The sequence below is a fragment of the Dermacentor silvarum genome, chromosome 5 (genome assembly GCF_013339745.2).
Source record: "Dermacentor silvarum isolate Dsil-2018 chromosome 5, BIME_Dsil_1.4, whole genome shotgun sequence".
In the NCBI taxonomy this organism is placed as follows: Eukaryota; Metazoa; Arthropoda; class Arachnida; order Ixodida; family Ixodidae; genus Dermacentor; species Dermacentor silvarum.
In genome coordinates, this window is record NC_051158.1 from 6,608,589 (window position 1) to 6,635,542 (window position 26,954).

The 26,954-nt window shown below is 46.0% G+C and overlaps 1 protein-coding gene across 1 annotated transcript; it reads left to right on the forward strand.

Moving 5' to 3' along the window:
* The first annotated feature begins 5,100 nt into the window (after positions 1–5,100).
* Positions 5,101–26,568, forward strand: LOC119452731 (uncharacterized). The gene is made up of 2 exons (XM_037714685.2): positions 5,101–7,575; positions 26,534–26,568. The coding sequence occupies exons 1-2, from the start codon at positions 7,089–7,091 to the stop codon at positions 26,566–26,568; spliced, it is 522 nt and encodes a 173-aa protein (XP_037570613.1). The 5' UTR covers positions 5,101–7,088.
* Positions 26,569–26,954: the final 386 nt, after the last annotated feature.

The following is a 26,954-nucleotide window of genomic DNA, read 5'->3' on the forward strand; positions in this document are numbered from 1 at the left end:
CAGATACCTACACTGTTTTTGCACTTCATCTGGATACTTGCACTGTCTGCAGTTCAGCAGACCACATGCACAGTTTTTGCACTTCAGCCAGCTACTTACACTGTTTTTGCATTTCAGCTGGCTACTTGCACTGTTTTGTCACTTAAGCCGGATAATTGCACTGTTTTTGCACTTCGGCTGGCTACTAGCACTGTTTTTGCACTTCAGCCAGTAATTGCACTGTTTTTGCACTTAAGGCAGCTACTTACATAGTTTTTGCACTTATAGTTACTTGCACATTTTTTGTACTTCCGCCAGCTATTTGTACTGTTTTTGCACTTCATCCAACTACTTACACAGTTTTTGGACTTGAGCTGGCTACTTGCACTGTTTTTGCACCTCAGCCGGCTACTTGCTCTGCTTTTGCATCTCAGCCGGCTACTTTTCTTGTTTGTGGTTCATTAGAGATGAAATTGTGTGCATCATAATTGTACTTTATAAGAGAGTTCAGCACCTTTCTCATTCTTTCCTTCAGGGGTCCAGCGAATTTCAGTGGGTATATATAATGTTGAACCCAATTTTAGAGCTTGATTACATTGGAGACAGCCAATTTACGCCTTACTTTTGGAATGAAGGCGAGAGGGGGCCATGTTAAAGGGGCCCTGAACCACCCCTCGGGCTTGGTGAAATAACATAGCCCGCGGGTAGCATACGCTGTCGTGAACATCTCAGCCAAGTTTTGCTGTCGTACGCGGTGCGTGTAGCTCGTAAGTGGAGCGTGAAGTCACCTTTCTCTCAAACGCCCTCGTTTCAACAGAGCCATGATCCTCACTCTCTTCTGTGGTCTTTATTGCGCAATAAAAGGCACATTCCAATATGCGGCTGCTATTGGTCGCTGCGGTTGGTTACACCGCGGCCGCCGCGGGGTGCCGCCACGAGTCCACTAGCTAAGCGCACTGCGGCTCTCTGAGGACAACCACGTTTGGCTTACGTTTAGCGCGGCGTAGGCACCAAAATCGGAAATTTGAACTGCGCGCCGCGATGACGTTTTGAAGGCGGAGCGTTGTGGCCCCGCCCCACTCCTGCGCAGTCTTCGCAGTGCAAGGCATTGAAGAAGGAAGCGGGAGCACAGCTTAGGCTGTGTTTTATTACCAATAACTCCGCTTCTGTTGAACGCATTAAAGTACTTTTTGCGGCAAAGTATTTCTGAAATAGCCCATTTTCACCTCAAATGTATTCCTCCACTTCGGTAAAAAGTGGTTCAGGCCCCCTTTAAGCAACTCGTGCAAACATTTGAGTGCGCATCTCACTTGCTGACACTCCTTCACTAGCACTCGTGGTGAAGCATATGTCAGATGCTTCGACAGGAGTGTTACTGAAGAAGTATCAGCAAGCGAGAGTTGAACTTTCGCAAGAGATGCTTCTTGCATGATTTCTAGTTCGCATTTGCACTGGACTGCGAGATATGCAGCATTTTTGTGTTGTCTGGACGCTTTGGCAGTATCTGTATTTTCACCTTCTGTTGTTGTGAACAGCTGTTGGGAACAAGCAACAGAGCTCAGGATCTCACCGTTGTGTCCATGTTTTCAATAGCATCGGTGCAAACTTGGGCTGTTCGCTGTTTGCGAACAATGTAATCCCGCATTGTAACACCGACATTGTAAAGCCAAGTCAAATGTCAGTTCTGTCGTTGTATTCTGTTGCTTAGTACTTAAAGTTTGCACGTGCTTTAGATGTCGTGCCGAACCTCGTTCTTGCATCCTTATACTTCAAGAATACTTTGTGAAATCAGGTCTCATGAATGACGTTCATCCATTAGGTCGATGGAAGCATAAAAATTAGTGGCATACATTTAGATATCGTTGCGAGGGGAAATGGCAAAGCAGTCAGGTCAGGGCGAACGGCTGTAGATGCAGATGCATATCCTTGGGATAGAACGGCTGTTACTATAGATGTAAATGTAGAACCTAGATGTTGCATCTGCTATATCGCAGCAGCAACCACTAACTTCTTCGATGCCGTGGCACAAAAGAATAGGGATGAGCTGAGCTAGGAGAGTTGCATAGAGGGGGGGGGGGGGGGGGGTAAAACAGAAAAAGAAAGTAACAATGAGCCCGAGGACATGCAGAACACCACAAAGTTGGAGGACTGTTATCAACGCGAGTGATATATGGCTTCATCCTGATGACGTGACCGACGTCAGAGTAAAGTGGCCTGCTGGTACCATGCGAGGTTTCTGCTGGGGCAACTTTGTAGTTCACTTTGCTTAGGTGGCGCAGAACTCTGTGAGGTCCAAAGTAACGGCACAGTAATATTAAGGAGCATCCTCCTTGACGAATAGGAGCCCATACCCAGACAAGATCACCGGAATTGTATGTTACGGCTTTTATTTCATTTATTAACGGTTTCTTTCTCATCTTCGATTATTTAATTATTTTGCCTTGTTTCTTTTTTTATCATATTATTACCCGATTCGTGGCCTATACCCCGCAGTGGGTTTGTGCCATTAAATAAGGCATCATCGTCATCATCATCTGTGGCGGCGGTTGTATCGGCGAGCATCATGAGTTTGCTGAGACAAAATACAGAGCCGCGCAATCCGTCACGTCTCCTCAGTACGCCGAACAAAGGCGCCGGTATTTGGTGTAGTTGCATGAGACGTAGTTGGTAGAAGCATCACGTCAAGCATTCAGGTGACTTCGCGGCCGTAAACCAGGCAAAAAGGGGTAAAGCCTTTGAATTTGTTTTCAAAATGGGATTTTGTGTAGAGTCAAACTACGACTACATATATAGCCGGATGGTCATATTATTGCATTGTGCAGTTTTTAACTCTGCACAGCTGTTTCAAGAAGTTTGATGGAAACTTTGTTTTGGCTTCATTTATTGGTGAGGTTTACTGACTCATTGCAGGTCCCATCATGGTCAACAGCCACGTAATTAAGAGTTGTTCCGTTGATCGCGCCGGTTTAATTGTTTAGCGGTGAACCTAAAATGATGCATTTAACGAGGAAATTCAGTCAGACTTTATTACAGGACTAATTAAGACACTAAGCTACGCAGAGATGCTAAAATAATTGACTTCGTATTTCTGAATTTCGATGCTCAGTGATGTTTTATGGTGCTGTTGATGTGCATAAACCGTTCTATGGTGCTTCATTTGTCTGTTTACGGTTTCTTTCTGTGTGTATTTAATGCAGAAACGTGTAAACCGACAGCACGATCCTCGCAGAACATCGCTTATTGTGGCTTCGCCAACAATAAATAAATAAATAAACAACCAACAATGTCTCCAGTTGTAAGAAGCTCGGGCAAAGTCAGACGTATTTTAACGGTTTTCTTCCTGGGTGAATTGCTTAGCGCGCTATTACAGTATTACAGGACTAATACACTCAGCTGCATACAGGTGCTAATATAATCGACTTAGCATTTTTGAACTCGGTGTGTCACTGAGGTCACGTGAACAGTAAGACATGTTGTCTATTGTGCGAACTTATCTCCACTTCAGTTATAATAATGTGTTTGAATTACACTAGAATGTACTGACGTAACCCGTCTCTTATGTAATACCTCGGATTGAAAGGGGTCTTTAAGGCGATTAAATTAAACGAAATGATTACATTTCATCTACAGCAAAAATACTCCGTGCACATGCCATGACAGTGATTAACTCCTTGCTTGTGCAGTTTAGAACTGGTAACATGAAGTAGTAGACGCTGTTATTTTAAGGCACAGGGCAAGAAGGGCGTTCTAATTTTATTTCTTTTTTTTGCTTTCTCAGTCTGAAGCACAATTTTGTTTTTAGAGATCTGGTATCTACATAACTAACCTTCGTTTTTGTAACGAATCAGAAACAATATATCTTTTTCTTTCTTTACTGTAGCCGCCGTCTCCGCCCTTTACAGAATATTCCTCGTACTTGCGACCAGTAATCTAGGTTTAGCTTCATAAACACTGAAACCATCGTCTTTTGGAGAGTGTAACCAACCATGCACAGCTCACGCATAAGTTCATTGCAGCGTCCTGAAGGTTACGCTGCTAGGGGTGCCTATTGTGGTGTATTTTCATTTTTTTTGTGACGTATGCTCTATCGAAATTCTGTTGACGTTATGTTTCCCAACGTTTCGTCTCTGATTGTTCCTTTTTTTTTTGGCCTCGTTGTGCACACTTTATTTTAATTACCTTTGTAGTGTGGTCAATACCCCTCATATAAGTTTGGGGGCCACACTAACAACAGCAAATGGGCAGCGGTCCAGGTTTCACTTAGAGCCACAATTTTCCGGGATAACTTATGATGCCACAAGTAAACAAGTGAAAGTTATACTGGAGAGATTAACTGACGAATAAAAACAGCTCCAAGGCGTCACGTATCGAGTTGCATGAATTTCCCTGGTGCACTAATTTCAACATCTCAAAGCTGTGCATAGGTAATAATACACAAATAATAGCCCGATGCTAAGTTCAGTCCATCGCCGTGCTATAACTCGCACCACAATCTCAACAGAAGGCTGTTTTCCCGTTCTTCCCTTTTTTGTTGATCACCAAAAGCGTATCGTCTGCTCAGAGTTCGAGATGCGCAGTCTGTACGAAACAATTTTTACGAGGACCCCGTCGGATTCCTCGCAAAACGCAGGAGCATGAACTGTCACACGTGTTTATACGAGACATTTTCTTGTCGCCTGGACTCGGAAAACATTCAGTTGGGAAGCCAGATTACGTAAGAAGGAGCCGAAGAAGTTGCGCAGACGAGCCGATTCTCACGTCTGTGAGCGCAGCCATCTTGACGGAGCGATGTCGATGGGTCGCCGTCGGGCAGCGGAGGAGAACGGATCGATTCGCCGCGTTCTCGCGAAAATATTGCGGAGAATCGTTCGCGGTTACAAAAATATCGTTGTTTCTGAAATTTCCGTGACTTCGTGTGGCAAAAACCGAAATACCTGCAGACAAGTTTATAAACTGGGCTTCGGAGTTTTACGTTTATCTTTAGCGCACCTGACAGAATGCGCATCGGCTGCCCGTATATATGCATACAAAAGAAGTGCGGATGTTTTGGGGTGGACGTGATGCGGTGGAGGAGGAGGGATCGGGAGAGGCAGAGCGCTCACGGTGCTCTAGACCGGGGGTGCGTGCGTAGTTTGCACCGCGTCGTGTGCTAGTTTCTTTTCGTTGTAAATGACTTTGTTTTTTTAATAACCAGCGGCTTTTCGGGTGAGTGCGTTTTGTACCGCCGGACTGTTTCGTTCTTGCCACCGTGTTCGAGCACGCTTTTCGACTTTCAACGCCTCGACGGAGGCTCCTGCAGTTTCTCCGGATCTCTCTCTGGCGTCCAGCGACATCGGCATAATTGCGGCAACTCCGACGCCGGCGACGGTGGTCGATCTCTGGCATCGCGCCCGATCCGCATCGTTCGAACTCAGGTGGGCGTCCGGAACGACGTGTGATTGCACTGCTTTGGGACCGTTCGCAAATCGAACAATGCGTATAGTGCTTCGGGAAACGAATGCGTGAGATATATACTAGAGACCTATAGCTTCGGGGGCGTGTTCGCGAGACATTCTCTCGTCACTGATCGCCCGCTCCATTACCTTTGAGGGTGGGTACATTCGGCGTGTTCATTTCAAAATACCCGCAGCCCACTGACAAGTAGAAGAAACGCTCTCTTAGATAGTTTGCCTGGTTGTACGTTTGGATCGAAATTGGTGGGAAATTGGTGAATGCGTATAGTTGACGGACAGTTATAGGCAACGTGAAAGGAAAGAGTTGACCCGGGGCTGCATTTGTAAGCCGCTTCGAATCAATCGTTGTGTCGCGTCAGCGCAGATACTGACAGACAACGAAAAGAAAATGAGAAAGATACGTGGGCCCCGAGTATCGAGCGTCCGCTCGCCTTAATTGGGACGCCGCGCTCCGAAATTGGAGAAGACGTTGCGTTTCATTATTAGCCTGAGAAGGAGCAACGAACACGCGGGTGTGAAAGGCCGGCCCACGAAAGGAGGAAAGAACAAGAACTCTCCCTCTCAGGTAGACGTTGGCGTCTGGCCGCTGATATATTTGCCGTCTGCTTCGCTTTCGTCTTCACCGTCGATTTCTTTCGTCGTCTGCTCCAGGTTGCCGCCTACTGCTGACCAGCGCCATACGAAGGAGAAGTCATACAAATCCTTTGTTTGTGGCTCGTGGTAAACGCCCGATACTGTTTAGTCTAACAAAAGCGAAACAAGACTCCCTTTGTCTTGAGCTGGAGTAGTTGTTAGTGGATTAATTGATACTACTAGGTCGTTTTTTTGGTCTTTACCTATGTGTTGTCGTCTGCAAGAAAAACAGACGTTGCCCGACAGTTTATAGCTTCTAGCCGAACGTATAGAAAGATAGGTACAGAAAAAAAAGGCGCACTTTCGTTCTGCTCAAGTTAGCGAGGGATAACCAATGCCGTAGCAGCTACCGAACGTCTTCGCCTAATCCTTGCCTTCGACAAAGCCACAACAGTCGACAGTTTATAGTGTCTATAATCTGACATAAAGAAGGAAAAAAAAATCTCCTGTCTTGCTCAAGTCGGCATTTACCAGGTGCTCATAGCAGCACTACTGCTATATCGTCTTCGTCGTTGTATATTCAGCTATAAACTTAGGCCTTTGCCGCCGCTGCCAACAACGGACGTCAACAGCTTATAGAGCCAAGTGCCAACACCAGAAAGAAAAACGTCTTCTCTTCAGCTCAAGTCGCCTTTCGAAAGGTGTTTAACACTGCTACTTCTATCGTCTTTGTCTTCTTCGACGCCGTCTACTCCTACTTGCCCCACCCACGACCGGAAGCAGACGTCATCCGAGTCCGCCGGCGTCGTCTGTCGTCAGAACAATTCCGATATCTAAACCTTACGCCGCTGCCGCCAACGACGCACGTCACTCAGCAGTTTATAGCGCCCAGTGCCAACACCAGAAAGGAAAACGTCTTCTCTTCAGCTCAAGTCAGCGTTCGAAAGGTGTTTAGCACCGCTACTCCTGTCTTCGTCGTCGCCGTCTTCTTCTTCGGCGTCGTCTGCTCCGACTTGCGCCCGTCACCGGAAGCAGACGTCACCCGATTCCGCCGGCGTCGTCTGTCGTCGAAGCGATCCCGAGATGTTACTCGCGCCGTCCGAGATTCACTACCTGCACGACGATTCGGCCGCCGGCTCCTGCGTCCTGTCCCCGGACGTAGTCGACGAGCTCGGCCAGCGACTCGAAGAGAACCGAGGTCGCGTACCGCGGATACAGGTCGTCGAGAAGGACGGGTCCTGGTTCGCCCTGAACGACTCCTACCTTCGCGTGTATCGCGAACTGGAGAGACAGGGTCGCTGCCCGCGGGTCAACGTCACCGTGGTGTCGCTGAACAAGGTGCCGCAAGACTTGCAGAAGGGCATGACTGCGACGTCGTCAACAGCCGCAGCCGTAGCCACAGCCACTTCTGCGGAGCAGAACAGGTGCTGCGCCAATCAGGAACACCACCAGCACGCCTGCCCTGCCGTGAACGCCGAAGCGCCAACTACTACGCCTGGTGCGACTTCGGGACCTCCGAAGGCCACGACGGCAACCGGTCGTCGACGTGCAGAAACCCAAGGGTCACGTGGTGAGTCACATTTTTCTCTCTCTTTCTCTCTCTGTTATGGAGGCATTTTCTTTTACTCTACAGTCGAACGCGAATATAACGAACTTGGATAAGGTCAATTATTTCATATATAAAACACGCGAAAATTACTGACCGATACTCATGGAAAATAAACTCCTTTATAACGAACTAGGCATTTCCTATATCGAATTACTTGATATTACGAACTATTGTTTTTTGCGTATAAGCCTGTTCGGTATAACCGGTTTCGGCTGCATGACAACCTCGCTCGCGCAGAGTATGAAGAGTCTTAAACATGCGATCTCAAGTAACACCATGTTGAGTTATGTCAAAGCTCGTGGAGGCATGACGTTAGACGATAAAAAGACGGTGAGAGTGCCAAATCACAGTGTTCCTCCACGGCTGCGTCGTCTGGTGTTCACAGCAGAGGCAGACGACGTATAAAAAGCACGAAAAGTGGTACCTGGTAGTCGAAAAAAAAATATCGGAATCGCATCATGATGATGTCCATTTGCACTAAAGTAAGGGAATAACATGCAACACTATAACGGGTGAAACGTAGTACTACTTTCTGTAGCGCACTACAATGACTTGAGAGTCACCACCGTAATTTGCCCAACAATGCGTAGTTATCGGGCAAGACAAGAGGTTTAGTGCATTACATTCATCAGTATAATGACTATTCTGCACCTTGGTGGCGGTACGGCGGCTTCGGTTTGCAGTATGGAACGATTATTAATCCAAGTAACAAGAGCTGAGAGCTCCGTATTAGCCTATTCTGCAGCCAAATGTGTGACTTGCGCTTCAAAGTTAATGGCCATCGCAGTTCTCCGTCAACAGCCCCCTGATGAATTTTCGAAGAGCACCTACCAAAACGGGAGGGTCAAATCGTGAAAGTAAAACAGGTGAAACCTATAGTGTTCATGGCGCAATTCGCGTTTATGAACGCGAACAGTAAAGCTTACTCGTTAATATGATGGTTAAAGAAGAAACAACTGAAGACGACTAGACATGGGACAACTTACAATTTCACGAAGCAAACATACGACAATATGTTTGCTTCGTAATATGTTGAGGAATGGTAATTCTAGTAAGATGCAACTGGCGTTTTACTTCTGAAGAAGAACGTAAAGCTTATTTTCAAATTAATCAGATTCGAGTCCGGCGTCTTTTTAGTGGGTCTGGGCACCCGCCACGGACGCGGTTCCGAGACTTAGTCTCGTAGCAGCTTCCTCGGCTCGCTGGACGGCCCAGAGTTGTGCTGTCAGGTTCGAGCTGAGCAGTGCGATCTTCCAGCGCGAGCGGAGGCTGGCGGTGGAAGAGACGGAGGGGTCGGCACTGCCCGAATTGTTTGTTAAATCCTAATGTGTTACATCCATAACATGTGATTCAGCGTCGCAAACTCGCCACACGACGTGCGTCTGTTTGTAGCGTACATGTCTGGATACATGGCGGGCATGAGTCTGCGGTTTCTGTAAGAATCCGTGTGTAATTGTCTGTAGTGAACTGCTTGCGTCCTGTCTGACCTAGCCTGAGGGAATGGGTATACGCGTCTCTGTAACTGATAGTGTGTCGTGATGTCGTGGAACCTGGTCATACGATCCTCCCACGCCCAGACGTTTGCAGTACCCCGCGGGGGCTCTTCCTCCGATGATGCTCGGTGAGTGAGGCCTCGAGCAACGCGGTGAGCCGCTTCGTTGGGGGTGCTCAGTCCAGTGTGTGCCGGGATCCATAGCAAGTGCCTTCGGTTATCGAAGTCGAGCTCTCTCTAGTGTATGGGATGTCGCTGGAGAATGTGATACGCCTCATTGCGAGATGCGTCCATTTGCAAAATTTCGAATTGCCGTTTGCGAATCGCAGATTCACGTATGTAGCTTTGGTTTGTGTGAGGGCCAGTGCTATGGCCGCTTCCTCTGCCGCTTCGGCATGTGCCGTGTTCACGGTGACGCTCGTGAGGTGGTTCCCTCGGTGGCTAGTAACTGCCGCCACGAAACTCTTCCTGTCTCGATATCGGGCTGCGACATTTTTTATTACGGGGTGACATCGAGTTCTATGCTTTGACTAGTGTTTTAGCTGCACGATGCTTTGTTTAGAATTAGCAAGAAAAATACACAAACGCGACCAGTAAATATTTATTGTGCTTGTGATTTACTGTTCTTTCTTGTTCATAAAGATTAAAATGTAAAGTGGTATGAGCATTTTATACGAACATGAACTGTAGCATGAAAATGAAAGCTTTGCTCGTTTTACTTTCATGTTTCATCCATCCTGTCTTCGCAGCCATGCATAAAAAAAAAGACAGAAAGAAAGCTTCAATGTGAACATCGATAAATGGTCCCGAATCAACATCTTTTCTCATCGTGCCGTTCTGGAGTCAACTAGCTACAGAGTGTTGCCCATCGATCAATCACGGCTGTCGCCTGTGTCACTATCTTGTTTCGTCGCTTGGGAGACAATGAAGCGCGCAGTTCACAGAACCCTGAATAGTTGCCGTATTGCCTTCACTACTTCGTTCGATTAAATTGCGACCTACGTTCAGGAATTTGCATTATCCCTGCTTATCAATCTTTGAGTGCTTATCATATTCAGATTCCCATCGATAAACCAGCGACGCTTAGTTCATTTTCATCAGCGCCGTGCTGTTAGGAAAGTATGGCGAAAGAAAAGGCATATTAATGCAAACGAGGCAGGTTGATCTGACAAACTCGCTTATATAAGTAATTGTCACGCTTTTCTTTTTTCTTTTGCTTCTTACTTTTTTGTTTGGCACCCATCTACATAAAAATTGGGCTCCGAATGTTCAGCAGTAGGTTTGAGGTTCCTTCGGACTATAAATTTTGTTGCTCAAAGGCACCATAAAATAAACATTTTCTATTTTGCTTTCTTCAAAAGCACACTTGAACGTAATTTAATATGAACATTACAGAACTCCTGTCCCGAGCTCATGTATCTGTACCCTTTGAAGAAAACGTTGATTAACGCGTCTGTTTCGCTTTCTGAAAATTTATGCTCTATTGTTTTTCAATGTATTTTATGTTACTTTGAGGTTACATGTAGAATTAACGAAGTTCCAAGGATAACTTTTGTAGGGGCTGTCTAACGAAGTGATCCACGGTCGACGCCCAAAAAGCGTGCTTCACCTCATGCACAAAGGTTCCAGGAGAAGCGTGCTTTCAAGACTTACGCAAACGCCCGCCATCTGTGCCGCGTGCATTGAACAATTTATCCTTGTCAGCTACTGAGGTAGCCACTTTGTAAAGAAGCTACACTTAGGCCTAAGTCAAACAGATAAGCTTAGATAAACGTGAGACGCTGTCTTCAGCAGCAGTACAGCCGTCCAAGTACATTAAAACGGGGCTCGCCAGGTAGCGCTATGAAGCACCGTCTTCTTCGCCACGTCGCAAAATGTTCAAGAGCGAGTTTCAGATATTATTACAGCGGAAGCGCCTCCCAATTTATCACTTTTATCTCTACAACGTGTGCGCAGCAGACAAAGCCCACACTGTGACGTTACAGTGCAGTTTACCCACGAGGTACCGATATCGCGATATCTGTTTAAGCCCCCCGAATGCCCGACGGAGTAGGCGGCTTTCGGTATAGACACTGATTAATGGTTCCTCCAAATCTGATACGGTGAACCTCTGCCGAAATCTGAAGCTGTTGGCTCGTTTGTTTGTTGTTTGTTTGTTGGTTTGTTCGTCTCTTTCTTTCTTTCTTTCTTTCTTTCTTTCTTTCTTTCTTTCTTTCTTTCTTTCTTTCTTTCTTTCTTTCTTTTTCTCCCTCTTCTGTTTTCGCATTAAACCAAATTATGTTACTCATCTTTACGAAGTAGAAAAGCTTGTTCAAGAACCCGCTGGGTTAGTAGACCTGTAGTCTAGTTGAAGCCATGGCTAGGCATATGACTGCAGTGCAAAAGTGCCTCTCATAAACATGATAACTCATATAATAGCTAAAAAAAAAGAAGAAACAGCTTAGGACGACTAGACATAAGAGTGAGAGAGAGTTGACTCTGTATATAAATATACGAGAGGATATAAAACCAGAGGATATGAACATGAATACTGTATTGAGTAATGCCACTTTTAGTGAGATGCAATTATGTTTTATCGATGAAAGTACGGCGATTCAGCCATTTTCATTACTGCTGGCATCGAGTTCTCTGCTTTGACCAATGTTTCAGCTGCACGGTGCTCTGTTAGAATTACCAAGAAAAATGCACAAACGCAAACGCAACGGGGCGCATCTTTCGTGCGTAGGCGCTTACAAAGGTTCGCGTGTTTGAAATACAAACACACATATTACAGCAGACAACCCGTTAAAAACAAAAACGCGCGTTCAATATCGGCTAATAAAGTCAAGACGACGCCAAGCACGTGTATGCAAGAGATCACGTGTAAGGAGAAAAAAAAAAGAAAACGGTTAAACAATCACGCAGGTAAGACACTCTTCTGCTTTCACAATGGGAATCTTGTCTTCTGTGTTACTAACCACTAAAGGCTGAGAGTTTAGACAAAAAATGGTGCGTTTACAATAAAGGCGCCTTCTCCTCGAGAGACGAGCGTTATTTTGGCTGGGGACTCATAAGTATCTCGGCCCACGCGTTACCGGAGTGTTTCCCAACCACACGGCTTATTTCTCACAAAACCTATAGTCGACCCTTCTCCTTAAGGCAGGTTCAAACAGTTAACGTATACAATCTTAGCTCGAAGAAAGCCGGGTGGCTTTGAGGATAAAGCGAGTCGCAGTGGCTTGTAACCGCCTCCCGCCGGCTTTGCTTTATATCTTCTGATTATTCAAGCGAGCGCTTAGAACAACGTGTTATCGATTTTTTCCAGCTCTTGATCGAAGCTGTTGAAACCTCGTTCCACTAAAGAAAAGTGGTGCTTCAGTGCGCCTGCGTCGTGGTGGTTGCTCGAGGTTGTTCTCCGTTTATCTTAGAGCTCAAGATTAATGTCCTGTCCTCAATGCTGCTGAAATCAGGTTGCAACGGAGAACAGCTCGTGTCTCCTTACAAAGTCTTGGGAGAACAGTGTCGGAGTGTGAGGGAGGGAGGGGAGGGGGGGAGAGGAGACGAGCATTCCACAAAGGTGGAATCCTCGTTTTTTCTTAAGGTGTGGTGCTTTGTTTCCGAAACCCCCTTGTGTGAAATAGCGCGTCTGCGAGCTTACGCACTTAAAGAAAAAGTGTGCAGCGTTCTGGAAGCTGTGGCTCACGTCAGCCAATCAGCGAGCGAGAATGCCGCAGAAAGTGCCTTCTGCTCCGCGACGTGCGTACGACGCATGCGCAGCGAGGGCGTCCTCGATCGTCTGCTCTGCATAGAGCAGGGAGCAGATGATGCTGCAAAAAACAAGCGCGGGTGGCGTGACCCGTCAAAAGTGTTTTGATGGAGGTCTGCTACGGGAACGACGGAAAAATGTGCGATGCTGACGCTGTCAAAATAAGGTTTCTCGCTATTTCTCCGCGACTGTTCTTTTTTTTTTTGTACGAGCACTCACGCAGCCGGAATTTGAAGGACATGCATGAGACAAACACCAGCTGCGAAAGTGCTTGATGACAAACCAACTGGCTCAGGTTGACACTGTTTTCGTCTGTTGTCGATAACGGTGAGCAGACGATCGGTGCATCGTCTGCTGTCGGGAAAAGTGGCCAGACGACTGGTCGTTATAGCGTCGGAAATGGCGCACGTTCACGTTGAACATTGACAAATACCAAGTGTTATTCACAACGAGTTCGCCAGGACATATCCGGTAGGCCTCATCGAAAAATGCGGTAGCGCACGTGAAAACAAGCTTGATGTTCTCGAAACTAACAGGCAGAATGGAGGCAGTAAGAGCAGACGGCAACGTTTACATTTCCACACTTAGATTTTTATAGCTTCAAAAAACGCAATCTTTGCAAACTGTCTTTTGAAAAACTGGGTCATATGACGTAATCTTCCCTACTCATAAAGTTCACTGCAGTAGAGTTTGTCCACTCTCTTTCTTTTACCGCGCTAAATGCGATGACAGCCGCCACTCTCTGCAGCTCGTCTATTCAAACCACGCGCAGGTTCGTTCTCTTTACTGCAGCGACTACGTCACTGCTCACCGTCGCCTCAACAGCACTGCACAGTTTCGACGAGACTCTGTGTCGTAACGTGAGGGCGCCCGTTCTTTGTGAAGCTATACCTCTGAGATCTTGGAACACTGAATGCGCTCGGAGCATGCCGATGCTTTTGTCTTTGCCGCGAGCTGATAAAAGAACGCCGCTCCTTGAATATACATCGTTGTCAGTGGCCCCGCTTACAACGACGTAAAAAATACCGTACCCCCCTCTCCCTCAGCGCCCTTAATAACAGCCTGCGTACGAAAATGCGAAGTGAGCGTGAAGCTGCTTGTTGTTGCGTGGTGATCCGTGAACCATATACTACAAGGAGTGGAGGCTCTCGCGTCCACCACAAACCGGTTATTATCTTCGGGCTGCTGTTCTTACGATCCCTTTGTTGTCTCCGCATTTGTGCGCGGCCAGTCGTTAAAAGAATTGAAAGTGTCGCTTGGAGACGGGCTGATGCTACGTGTGGTTTAACATCCAGCGGTGCTGGTCCCCGAGAGAGGAAACTCCTCGGCGTGATTACGCAGATCCAGAGACAGATATCGTTCTTTATTCTTTTAGTTCCCGTTTTAGAAGCGCTTGCAAGGGAACTCGAGTTACTGTAACAAGTAACAGAGAAGGGTAACAAATAATAAGAAAAGAAAACTGCACCTGCCGGCTGACGCTATGTAACTACACGCGGCGCTATGCGAATATGTTAAGCGTTATGCAATCTTATACAATGCCAGACATTCAAAGCTGCGCAAAAAAAAAGAAAATAAAAAAGCCGGCAGATCCCACGTCCCGTGGAATCGATGTTATGCGAAGCAGTGTGCAGGGAGCCTACCAAGTTAGCGAAATGACCATGAGCACCAAGATATAGGCGGCTGTTTGATGACCTACATGACACGCATGTCATGAAATTCATGTCATGACCTATCATTTATGTTCATCATGCACTCTTGTCGTACTATGCCAATTTCGGTACATACCAAGTTAACGAAACGACCATGAGAGCACCAAGACGTAGGCGGCTAGATAGATAGATAGATAGATAGATAGATAGATAGATAGATAGATAGATAGATAGATAGATAGATAGATATTATCAAAGTGGCAAATGTTCGTCGAGAAATGCTTCGCATTTAAAAAGAAAGACGCTGGACGAGGCAATTTACGATTCGAGGCGTTAAAATGGGGGAGGAAGTGCCGTGCTTATTATCCTCTTCCGCTGCCTCTTCCACGCCCTCTACAGGCACGAAATAAGAGCGCTGCGCACACCTAACGCCCCCTGAAGACAACGACGTGAAACATCTACCCGCAGCTGCAAACTGTCGAGGACACAGCTCCAAAGTGCATGACCCCCCAACCTCGGAGTCGGTGAAATACGTGGCCGACTATTTCGCTGCCCAATTTTGTTGCTGTCCAGTGCATCAGGGGCACTGAAAGATCCCCAGGTGGTCAAAATCAATCCGGAGTCCTCCGACTACGGCGTGCCTCATAATCAAATCGTAGTTTTGGCACGTAAAACCCCACAATTCATTACTTCAACTTCGTTGCTGAGTTATATATTATAGTGTCGTCGATGTGAGTAAGCTGTTCTGTGGTGCTTGTTTGTCTGTTTAGCTTCATTTGTCAACATCGCTTACAGTGGCTTCGCCAACGAAAATAAGTTAAGAAATATGCAGTCACAAGAAGCTCGAGCAAAGTAAGACGCTCTTCATTCCAACTTGAGTATATCAGCGTAAAATATCCATACTCATACTTCGACGTCAATATCTGCCGTTGTTAAAGCTGCTGTAATTAATAGTTTTTTTTTTCTCGCGAGGCTTGCCCTGCGGCATAGTTGTTTATTTAGATAAACGCGTGGAGGAGGTAATTATTAGTTGACTTTGTGGAGTCTCTCTGTTATTAGAGTCTCTCTGTTTATACCAAAAGACTGGTTTCGAAAAGCATCGTTTCAACATGGCCTAGGAAGTCACAGTTTTTTTTTCAGCCCAGCTAATAAAAATGCACTTGCGAAAAGTTTTGCTCGTGTCGAAACTTAATCGATATATCTCCGCTTCTCTCGTGTGTCATCGCGATTTAATTTCCTCGTCTCTCCCGGACGCGTCGCTGCACGCGCTGGTCGTTAAGTTCACATCAAACTCCCTAAGCGTAACATCTTGCGAAGCCAGTTAAGCGTGATAAGAATGCACTGCATTATTTATTTCCCGTTTTTTTTTTGGTGACGCTTGAATTTTCTAATACGTCTTGGAAGCGTGTACTCGGACCGTGCGATCGCTGAGCTTATATCGATCTTGAGAAACGCCATGCCTTTAAATAAGCTCAGTGTTAGAAGAAGCAGCGAATACCCAAAAAGGTACAGACTTAGACCCCATTGGCACGCTTAGCGTCGTTTACTCCGCAAAACAGTTAACGGTACGACAACGTTGGCATGACTTTCACGACAGCAATGATTGACGGTGGCATTTCGTTGAGTGTCACCGAAAACAGGGAGGCAGCTGTTCTTGCGAGATGAAACTCTGAGAAGCAGAGATGTTGGGAAGAATAGAGGAATACGGAAAAAAAAATGCTGCGAAAGAAATTAAGCGCCGAAGTCCATAGCACTGCGAATGACAGCGCTTCACTTAGCATCGAATTTGCTTATATATAACAATTAAGACTACGTTAGGTACACTAGGGTGATGAAAATTTTTGCAAACGGTATGCTTGGTTTCTTGAATCTCCTTGTAGCGAGTCTTACCTCCCTGTCTGTCTTGCCTGCTCACGAGAACGATTTCAAATGAAAGAAACAGAAATTAAATTATGGGGTTTTACGTGCCATAACCACCATACGATTATGAGGCACGTCGTAGTGGGGGAACTCCGGAATAATTTGGACCACCCGGGATTTCTTTAACGTGCACCTAAATGTAAGCACGGGTTTTCTCTGCCTTTCACCCCCCCATCGAAATGCGGCCGCCGTGACCGGGATTCGATTCCGCGACCTCGCGCTTAGCAGCCCAACACCATAGCCACTGAGCAACCGTGGCGGGCCGATTTCAAATGGAGCAGTGCACTTCTTCGATGTGTCGTTGAACTCCGCTCCCTCGAACACCGCTGCTTGGCTCAGTAAAACAAAAACAAATAAAATAAGAAAACAACTCTCGTCCGCTGACGTGAATTCTAACGCTTACACAAAGCCCCGATGTTAACTCCAGAGAGGGGCGGCGTTAAAGGTCGTCCGAGCGCATTATTCACGGAGGGTCGCTCCGCTGCGCAAGCTCTTAATGAAAGATGACCCACGCTTGTCTTGCAGCGACGAACAAGTTGCGCGCGCAATTAAGTTCGGCGACTCTTGCGTGCATGGGAGGCTCAGCGTCGAGGTATTCGTTTCTTTTTTTTTCTGTTTCTCTTCTCTAAACCCTTGATCCGTTCACTCGGCTCTCTCTGCGCGAACGTTGTGAAGACGGATTACTCACGGCAGCTGGCCCTCAGACAAGGACTCCGTCCTAGCGTGGTGAGAAAAGGCGGCTACGGATATTGTGTTCCCGCGTTCGGTGAAGGAGCAGAAAACAAGAAGCAGAAGAAGAACCCTTCGTTCTAGCAGATTTGTTGAAGAAGACGATGATGAAGATGATGAAGAGCCCTTAATTGTAGCGGCCTATCTGTTTTTCTTTTTTGCAAGGCAGACTCTACTTTTTTTATTGTTATTAAGGAGATTTGCCGCAAGGCATATGTAGTAAAAAGTGAACAAAAAAGGAAGATTAAATAAATACGTGCAACCCTGTGTGATGCAGGTACTGCAGCAGTGAGTCAGCTGGATTTGTTGTCCGTTATATACAGGTAGCAGTGGGCGTTTGTCAAGCCGCCTCTATGAAGAGCAGCTTTTACCTACAGCTTCCTTCATCAGCGTGGTGATGAAAAATAAACATTATTACCATTATTGTTATCATTATTATCACTCTGCAAACGGGCATAGTCCCTCGCTCCTCGAGGAACCTCTAGAGGCGAGAGAGAGAAGAGAGAGAGAGGAATACGGAAGAAAGAAAAAGAAACAGAAATAAGAAAGAAAAAGGAAAGGAAATGCAGCGAGGAAGGAACGAATGAATACTAAGAGAAATGAATGAATGAAAGGAACGTGGAAGGAAGGAAGACCGGGAGAAAAAAGTGGAATTAATTAAGGAAGGAAAGGAGACTGAGACAGGAATGGAAGAATGACGAGGAAATAAGGATAGATAGGAATCTGCGAAGGAGCGAATGGAGGCTCAACGAAAGGAATGAAAGAAGGGAGAAAGGAAATGAGGAATGAAGATTTGGAGAAACAGAGGAAAGAATGCAAGGAAAAGCAGGGAAAATGCAGGGAAAAGCAAGGAAAAAAAAGTCACAAGAAAACTAAGGAAAGAAGTGGTAAGAAAATTAGACTGTAGAAGAAATAGAAAAAAAAATTGCGCTATGCGAACTTAGTACCGGAGGAAAAGACGGGAAAAATGATGAATGAAGGAAAAGAAGAAAGATGCAGTGGATTAGAGAAATAAATGAAGAACAAGTGGAAGTAACTCACAATCTGAACGAAACAAAAGAAAACGTACGCAGAAAGATGTCAGTGAGCCAAAAGATTCAAAGCAGTAAATGCGAAAGCATTGAAGGCGACCTACACGATGAAACAAGACAAAAAAAAAAAAAAAAAAGAAGAGAAAAAGACAAATCACAGAAAAAAAAATTGGATCGGTGAGGGGTGAACGAATGCAAAAAATAGAATGAAGTCGTAAAAAATAACACTGGAAAAAGCAAAAAACAAAAAACAAACTTTGCATATAATGGAGGGAGAAACATAACGTCAGGACAATGGCGAAATGCCAGTGGCTGCGTTACCTCGACAAATTAGCTGAACTCGATGGGAGCAGTGCAGGCGATGAAGACTATCTCCGGACAAGAATACCAATGTGATCCCCTTTGGAATGTCAGCCCACCTTTCTTTCACCGTGAGTGTGGTCTAGTGAAGATGGCTCTGCCTCATCAAATGTTAGTATGCGGTGGTGCACGCTTTACAAGGGCCATCTCGAAGAAACTTTATTTGGGGGGGGGGGGGGGGGGGGGGGGTTTGCAGCAGCCAGAAATGAGGGCTATTTATGGTTCTTGCTTCGAAGGACTGATAACACACGCGCAGAGACAAATAGAAACACGCACACGCACACGCACGCACTCAGACAGAGGCAGACACGGGCACACACAACAAAGCATAAAAACGGTGGTCGGGCTTTTTTACTTCGTGCGCGGCCTTAGAGCGCCTAATTCAATTTAATTTCGCGCCGACCTAATCTCGTTTTTTCCGCGAAGTCAATTAAGTCCGATGCCCCTTCATTTGCATACGTGGGCGTGAAACCATCTCGCGATAGCTTGACTTTCCGCCGTACTTCAGCACAGCGGCGGCCAAGTGCCGTGTTCTTATGGAACCCTCGACCTTTTGTCGGTTTCACGGCTTCTTGGAAGTCCTTCATTAATTTTCCTGCTCCTTAGCTGCTCTAGAACTCGAGTGCAAATCTAAGTATATGAACGCGAATGAAAATTTTCTCGCTATTTTGCGTAGGAACCATCTTATTCGAAATACATGCAAAAATCCTAAGACACGGTCGTTCTGAGAGCCTTTTTGACGCTGAACCGTGGTTATTGCCTCTATATATTTCTACGACGGCCGCTGAGAAGCACCTCTGAGATAATTAGCCGCTCGAGTGAATGCATTAAACGGGAAGCCAACCGGGATCAAAGTACATAGTCTAAAGGCCGAAATGTTCTTTTTAAATGCTTTTAACCTCTACACCATTTCGCCTCCTTTCATGCTCGAGGTTTAGCCAACAATATTACCTTATGGACCTAGCTGTTCGTCTTTCTTTTTTTTGCCTTTTAAAGCTCAGTTACGGTTGAAGTCCAAACCCGACATATATACCTAGGGTACGAGAAGTAGCATGTGAAATTCAGAACATAAGGCGGAAGCCATATTTATCGCTCCCTCTCTTACACGCGACTTTCCGTTGAAGAATTTCCGCGAAGGGCATGCAACAGCTCAGAAACCGCTTCTAGGATTTTTGTAGCACTTCAAGGAATAAAACGAAAGCTTTAGGAATACGTAGACCAAGGGTGCAAACGAATCGGTTGCATGAACTGACTTTATTCGAAGTAATGACGTTTAATTTGAGGCCATATATTTGGCGTGTGCTGTCAGTCACTTGCCTGCATCGTGAGTGGCCTTTTGCCTACACTGTCTCGCAAGTTGTTTTCACCTTTGCAGTGCTACAAAGCCGCAGAAGTATGTTTCAACACTAGGTTCTCCCTAAAGCACTGTGCCGGCAACAGTATACCGCGAAGTTTCCAATACTCGCTTTCTCAATAACGTATAACACTAAAGGGGAAGTTGCAGCTGTCGTCATTCAGCAAAGGAATACGGACACGCGAAAGCACGTCACCCTACGCTAAGTGTATAGGTTAACGTGCTGTAGGCCATGTCGGAATCTCGGAAGATTTTCCTCCAGCGATGGACCCCTGGCAGCCTAGCGCCGGGCACCAACAGCAATAACCGTTGGACAAATAAAGTTTATTCCTATCCTATCCTATCAATGCATTGCATCAGATCGTCGTCTCATGCTTGTCTGCCCATCTTGGCCGACGATATATTCATGTTTGTCTACTCATCAAAGCAGACGGCGCTGTAACGCATCTTTGCGTCAGAACATCGTCGCTCATTCTCGAGTCTCGAGCGCAGGGACAGACGATGTTCTCATTATTGTCTGCTCAGCAGAGCAGACGATGCTTTTACGCTAGTTTGCTCATAGTGCAAAGCAGACGGCACTGTGACGTGTCGTTGCAGGAGAATGTCGTCTGCTTATTCTCAACAGCAAAGCACGCCTGGCACGTCTGGCCGAATTACCACGTTATTGTGATCGTACTTTGATATTATAGTTTTCGATTGTTCTAACTTTCGTGTCTGTCATATAATTTCTTTCCGTTTACGATGTGTGTAATACTGCGTTATAGCATTCATATGTATATGACGGCGAAGGGCTGTCAACTTCACTTCACTCCTCGAAGACGCTGGACCTGTGTCGAGTGAGCGCCTGAACGACAGTTTGCAATGCGTCGATCGAACGGGGTTCAAATCATTGATCCGGGATCTCAAACATGGGCGACGTAATGCTAACGCCTTTCTCTCGCATTTACCGCTAAATCGCCACTGATTTTTTTTTCAAAAAAGAAGCAATTCGTTGAGCAAGACGTTAAAAGCCAATAGTCACACGACCGCGGACCGACTACAGCCATCCTCGCTGAGCGTCCGCTACCGCCGCACCAGCTACACGCTTCGCAGGATCCATCGCGGACAAAGCGTGCGGCGGCTAATGCGAAGTGCCGTCGGAATATTCTCGCGCCTGCATTCAGCCATGTTTCGCCTAAAAGACTGCGGCGCATGTAGCAGTACATTAGCGCGCACTGTATAGCGCGAACGCTTCAAAGGCCCCGTCGCTCGCAGCATCGCAATAGCGGTGCATACCATAGCGGGCACGCGCAGCGGTAGATGATGGGTGGTTCTAACCGCGTTATCAAGTTGTGGCTCGTCGGAGCCTCATCTCCATGGCCAGACGCTCGCCCTAATTACGGCGGCGTCCGCAAGGTCCTTTATCACCGTCTCGGTGGATGCTGACGCGTGCGGAAACACGCTCCTTTGCCGCCATTGTCGCTCGCCGAATTGCACCGCCGTGAAGCCCACCGAGCCGCATCCTTGTACAAGTTTTAGAGCTCTATAGCCACTCCCGTTTAATCGCATCGGCAACCCCTTTCCCTGTATAATTTTTTTGGCGTTTGTTTCCCCCCTAACAGCCATTATACTGAGAAAGGAGCTGATCTTATTCGTTATGTTTTGCTTGAAACATGCACGTGCCCTTTTTTCTTTAAATTGAATGCGATTAGCATTATTTGGGAGCTTCACCTATAGGTGGCTCTGTCTGTGTTGTCTCGTCTTGTCTGTGTTGTCTGTGTTGTCTGTTGTCTGTCCTGTCTGTCTGTCTGTCTGTCTGTCTGTCTGTCTGTCTGTCTGTCTGCTGTCTTCTGTCTGTCTGTCGTGTCTGTCTGTGCCTGTCTGTCTGTCTGTCTGTCTGTCTGTCTGTCTGTCTGTCTGTCTGTCTGTCTGTCTGTCTGTCCTGTCTGTCTGTCTGTCCTGTCCTGTCCTGTCTGCTGTCTGTCTGTCTGTCTGTCTGTCTGGTCTGTCTGTCTGTCTGTCTGTCTGTCTGTCTGTCTGTCTGTCTGTCTGTCTGTCTGTCTGTCTGTCTGTCTGTCTGTCTGTCTGTCTGTCTGTCTGTCTGTCTGTCTGTCTGTCTGTCTGTCTGTCTGTCTGTCTGTCTGTCTGTCTGTCTGTCTGTCTGTCTGTCTGTCTGTCTGTCTGTCTGTCTGTCTGTCTGTCTGTCTGTCTGTCTGTCTGTCTGTCTGTCTGTCTGTCTGTCTGTCTGTCTGTCTGTCTGTCTGTCTGTCTGTCTGTCTGTCTGTCTGTCTGTCTGTCTGTCTGTCTGTCTGTCTGTCTGTCTGTCTGTCTGTCTGTCTGTCTGTCTGTCTGTCTGTCTGTCTGTCTGTCGTCGTCTGTCGTCCGTCCGTCCGTCCGTCCGTCCGTCCGTCCGTCCGTCCGTCCGTCCGTCCGTCCGTCCGTCCGTCCGTCCGTCCGTCCGTCCGTCCGTCCGTCCGTCCGTCCGTCCGTCCGTCCGTCCGTCCGTCTTGCCTTGCCTTGCCTTGTCTTCTTGTCTTGTCTTGTCTTGTCTCGTCTCGTCTCGTTTTGTCTGTCTGTCGCCTCTTTGACGACAACTTGTTGAAGTACAAATGACGAAAGTCATTTGTACTTCAACATGAAAACTCGAATTTTGTGAACTGCTCAGAAACGTTTGTTTTTGTTGCGTGTATGTGAACTTTGGAACTGCTGTCTAGCTTTTTTTCTAAATGCTTTGTTTGAAACTTTTTTCGAGCGCATCTATGATGTAAGAGAAGTGGAGTAATCGGCGCCGTCTAACAGGCACATCTCCTAGAATGCAATTATTATACAGGGTGACCCAAGTAACTTTAGCCAAACTTTTAAAATATGCAGATGCCACGTAGCTGTACAGAACTAAGGTAATGTTGTCTGCCGTCGCTCGGAGATACTCAGATCATTTTTTTGCATTATTGTACGTTCATTATGCATGTTGTAAGTTCATTATTGAACTTCTCAAATATTATAAATAGATGAAAAGTGTCAATGAGAAAATTGCAGAGCAACATGAGAAACAGCCGGTACCGCTTTCTGTTGCTCAATACGTGCTACATAAAAGTGTTATTCCGAACGTGAAAGAAGCCCGCGAACGCACGCAAAATTGTCGCGCGACTGGCCGCTCGAGGCACTTCGCGTGTATTCGCGGGCTTCTTTCACGCTCGGAAAAACACTTTTATGTGGCACGTATTGAGCAACAGAAAGCGGTATCGGCTGTTTTTCATGTTTCTCATTGTTTTTCATTTCATGTTTCATGTTTCCAATTTTCTCATTGACACTTTTCATCTAATTATAATATTTGAGAAGTTTAATCAATAATTAAGACTAATTGTGTAATTAGAGGGATTGCAAAAAATAATCTGAGTATCTCCAAGCGACGGCAAACCACATTACCTTGGTTGTGTCCACGCAGCTCCGTGGAATTCGCATATTTTCTAAATCTTGGTGCATGATAGTTAGGACACCCTGTATACATGATTTGGCTACGGCAATAAATACTGTTGGAAGTCAGCGCAATGTGTGTCGTCTCTCTCAGTCATCGTCCTTCGGGATGCACGTAGTTTTAATTATGAAGCATATCCGATTCCTGTTCATCTAGTCAGGGCTCAATTTGCGGGGAAATGCCCGTCCTTACAGAGTCTAGTTGGCATTCCAGATTCTTCGAACAAATCCGAGACAGCGCCGAGAATGGTAATGCAGGACAGCTATGGGGGCACGCCGTGTTCTCATTTCAATATTGGCAGCGCCTTCATTATGCGTTAGCGTACAACACTGTGAGGCAAAGCCGCCTTAACAACGCGAGGAGCTCGACTAACTCGGCTAAACCAGTGTTCGGTTGATCCGAGTGAATAAAATACGATAGATGATGGTAACTACTTTCCCCGGCCCCTTCATTTCTTTTTCTGCTTGCCTGGGTTAGTGTTTCCTTGCAGATTACTTGCAGCGTAGTTAACTTCCCTAGTTTCAAACTTGCGTGAGTTGTCTACTGCGGCGGCTGCCGGCAGCTTTTAAATGAATACCGACATGACATTTCCGCATTTGCCATTCTTTTTTATTTTGACTAACCTCGAATGTTCAACGTATAATACCCGGCTACTTTATTTTGATGCCTCAAAATTATGATTAAAGTGCGGGAAACATAGCGCACAGCCTGTTCTGACGCTTTTGGTGCGCTGAAAATAGGTTTTCGTTGTGGGTTTAGTTCAGGAAACCAATTACTACTTAGTTACTGTGCTAGCTAAGTTGTAACTCAAGTTACAGTTCACTGTTCTTTTTGTACAAGTGAATTCTCCATGGCCGGGAATAAAGCTGAACAAGGGTTTCTAGTTTTTCTTGACGGGGAACTGTGTTCGGGTATTACGGGGTTACCCGAGGGTTCGTACCCTCTGACCCCCCGAAAAAATACCGGCAAGTCACAGGAGCGCCAGAAAGAATTCACCAGGATACCTGTTTCTGTAATGGGATCCTCAGTGCCCTTAACCAGACAAGGACTTGCTGAGGTGGCCCAACCCCTGTAAAGAAACTACCTTGTGTTTGGCGCATGATAGCCTTAGTTGCTTATGCGTCACTAAACCCAAGCCAACACAGCACTTGTTTCTATAAACCAGTTTCGGTTTCGGCTCTAGACAAGTGGATGACGTCATGAATGACGATTGTGACCTCATGAAACACCTGAACGCTCAGTCCTTGAGATCAATGCGGCTGCCACGCGTGAGAGCAGCCTGAAAAAATGCGTGTAGCATTCAACTTGATTATCTTGCTTTATATGAACAACACTATCACAGCTAGCCTGTTACTACACCACGTCATGAAATTTTGCTGCGCGTGATTACGTTACGAGAAAGCCGATGACGTCGGCTTCGGCAGTTCGCAGCCAGCTCTAGTATCGAAAAATGTATATTTTGCATGCAAGCATTTCCGAACCTTCGTACTTGACGAGTGTTCGAGAGGCGTGCGGCGTTGAGTTGACGCAACTTCGCGAATGCATGTCAGCACTCCTTCGGAACGGAAAGGACATACAAACGCGACCGATCGAACTTGCACACACGCACGCCTTATCCACAGCGCAACAAACACACAAACACACACACATAGACGAGACGGAGCTTCCAGTGCCAATGTATTCCTCGGAATGACTATATAGGGCTTTGGCTGCAAATGGATACCGAGAGCGAAACAAACTAGCGCGAGGGTATCTCTTGGCGCAAGCGTATACGACTCCTCTCTGCCCTCACCCACCGCCGTCTTTCCAATCGTGGCAGATTGCTTGCTGCTTCTGCTGCTCTTCGCCTCTTTCTTTGCGATGCGGGTTCGAGAGAAACGAGCGAGCGACCGGCGGGACAGTTCTTATTAGGGAGGCTCGAGAGAACGAGACGACGATGGGGATGTGTGGCTTGGCTTGCAACACTCGCAGTGGCATAGTCTCTCTTATACGCGTCCGTCCCGCTTCGGTTGTTGTTGGCGCAGTTTCTTATTTGCCCACCGGCTTTCGTCGCGCAGTAGCCGCCGCCGCCGCTGAGCTTCTGCTGCTGCTGCTGCTGCTATAAGTCAGATAGAGGCCTCTTCCGAGCCTTGCCTTCGAGTGCTACTCTATACACGAGAAACACGCCACTCGACTTCGCTCTTGCCCGCGCTTCTTCTTTTCTCCCCTTCGCTCCCTCGCTTCCTTCCTGCCTTACTTTTCCCTCTCTTCCATGCTTCGTACTTTCCTTCCTTAATTCTCTCTCTTTTATTTCTCTCTCTTTCTTTCTCTGCACTCTCCTACCGTTCTTCATTCCGTGCTTTCTTCTTGAAACTTTTTTTTTTTGCCTTCTGACCATATTTCCTACCTTCTCTTCATCCTATATTCGCGCTTTCTCCTTTTTTTCGTTTCTCTTTTTTTTTTACTTGGTTCTTTGCTTTGGCTCTTTTCCTTTCGCTTTTCCCCCTTTTCCTCTTTACTTTTTCATGCGTTTCTTTGTGTATTGTTTTCTTCATATCTATCTATCTATCTATCTATCTATCTATCTATCTATCTATCTATCTATCTATCTATCTATCTATCTATCTATCTATCTATCTATCTATCTATCTATCTATCTATCTATCTATCTATCTATCTATCTATCTATCTATCTATTATCTATTTATCTATCTATTTATCTATTTATCTATCTATTTATCTATTTATCTATTTATCTATCTATTTATCTATTTATCTATCTATTTATCTATTTATCTATCTATTTATCTATTTATCTATTTATTTATCTATTTATCTATTTATTTATTTATTTATCTATTTATTTATTTATTTATCTATTTATCTATCTATTTATCTATTTATTTATCTATCTATCTATTTATCTATCTATTTATCTATTTATTTATCTATTTATCTATTTATCTATCTTATCTATTATCTATCTATTATCTATCTATCTATCTATCTATCTATCTATCTATCTATCTATCTATCTATCTATCTATCTATCTATCTATCTATCTATCTATCTATTCCATTCCATTCCATCCATCCATCCATCCATCCAATATTCTTTCCTTCTTTCTTTCACATGTTAAATCTGTGCTCTTTCGTTGACCTTGTAAGCTGCATCTGCTGATAACGCTCCACGTCTTTCATTTTAGGTGACTCGATCGAGCTCACGGCATTTCGAGCGTGATCGCGGCAGGCGCGGCTTGCGGCGATGCGCGGAGCTGTTTATCGATCCCCGCGGATAGGATCCAGCCTATAGGCGGCTTCGATATCTGGGAGACGGCGAGGGATCTCTGCATCGCAAGAACACAGCCGCCGGCAATACCGTCTCAACCCGTTCTCGTGGACTCGCTTCGTCGGCGTTGGAACGGAGACGGCTTGCCCATAGCCTTGACCGCGTAGTTCTTGACAGCTTTGCTAATGATAGCTTCGGCGGGCTGGTTGGTGCGTTTCCGAAAGCTGCGTCAGCGTTGGGCGCAGTAAAAGAATGTCGGACGAAAAAAAGCAAACAGGACCGAGCGCTAACTTCCACGGACGTATTCTGAGCGCATTGACTGGGCCTCCACCTAGGAT

Bases quoted from the DNA above. Each gene is read 5' to 3' on its own strand.
- LOC119452731 (XM_037714685.2), top strand. From the start codon at position 7,089: ATGTTACTCGCGCCGTCCGAGATTCACTACCTGCACGACGATTCGGCC. The intron at 7,576-26,533 runs GTGAGTCACATT...CTTTCATTTTAG, and splicing joins AGAAACCCAAGGGTCACGTG to GTGACTCGATCGAGCTCACG.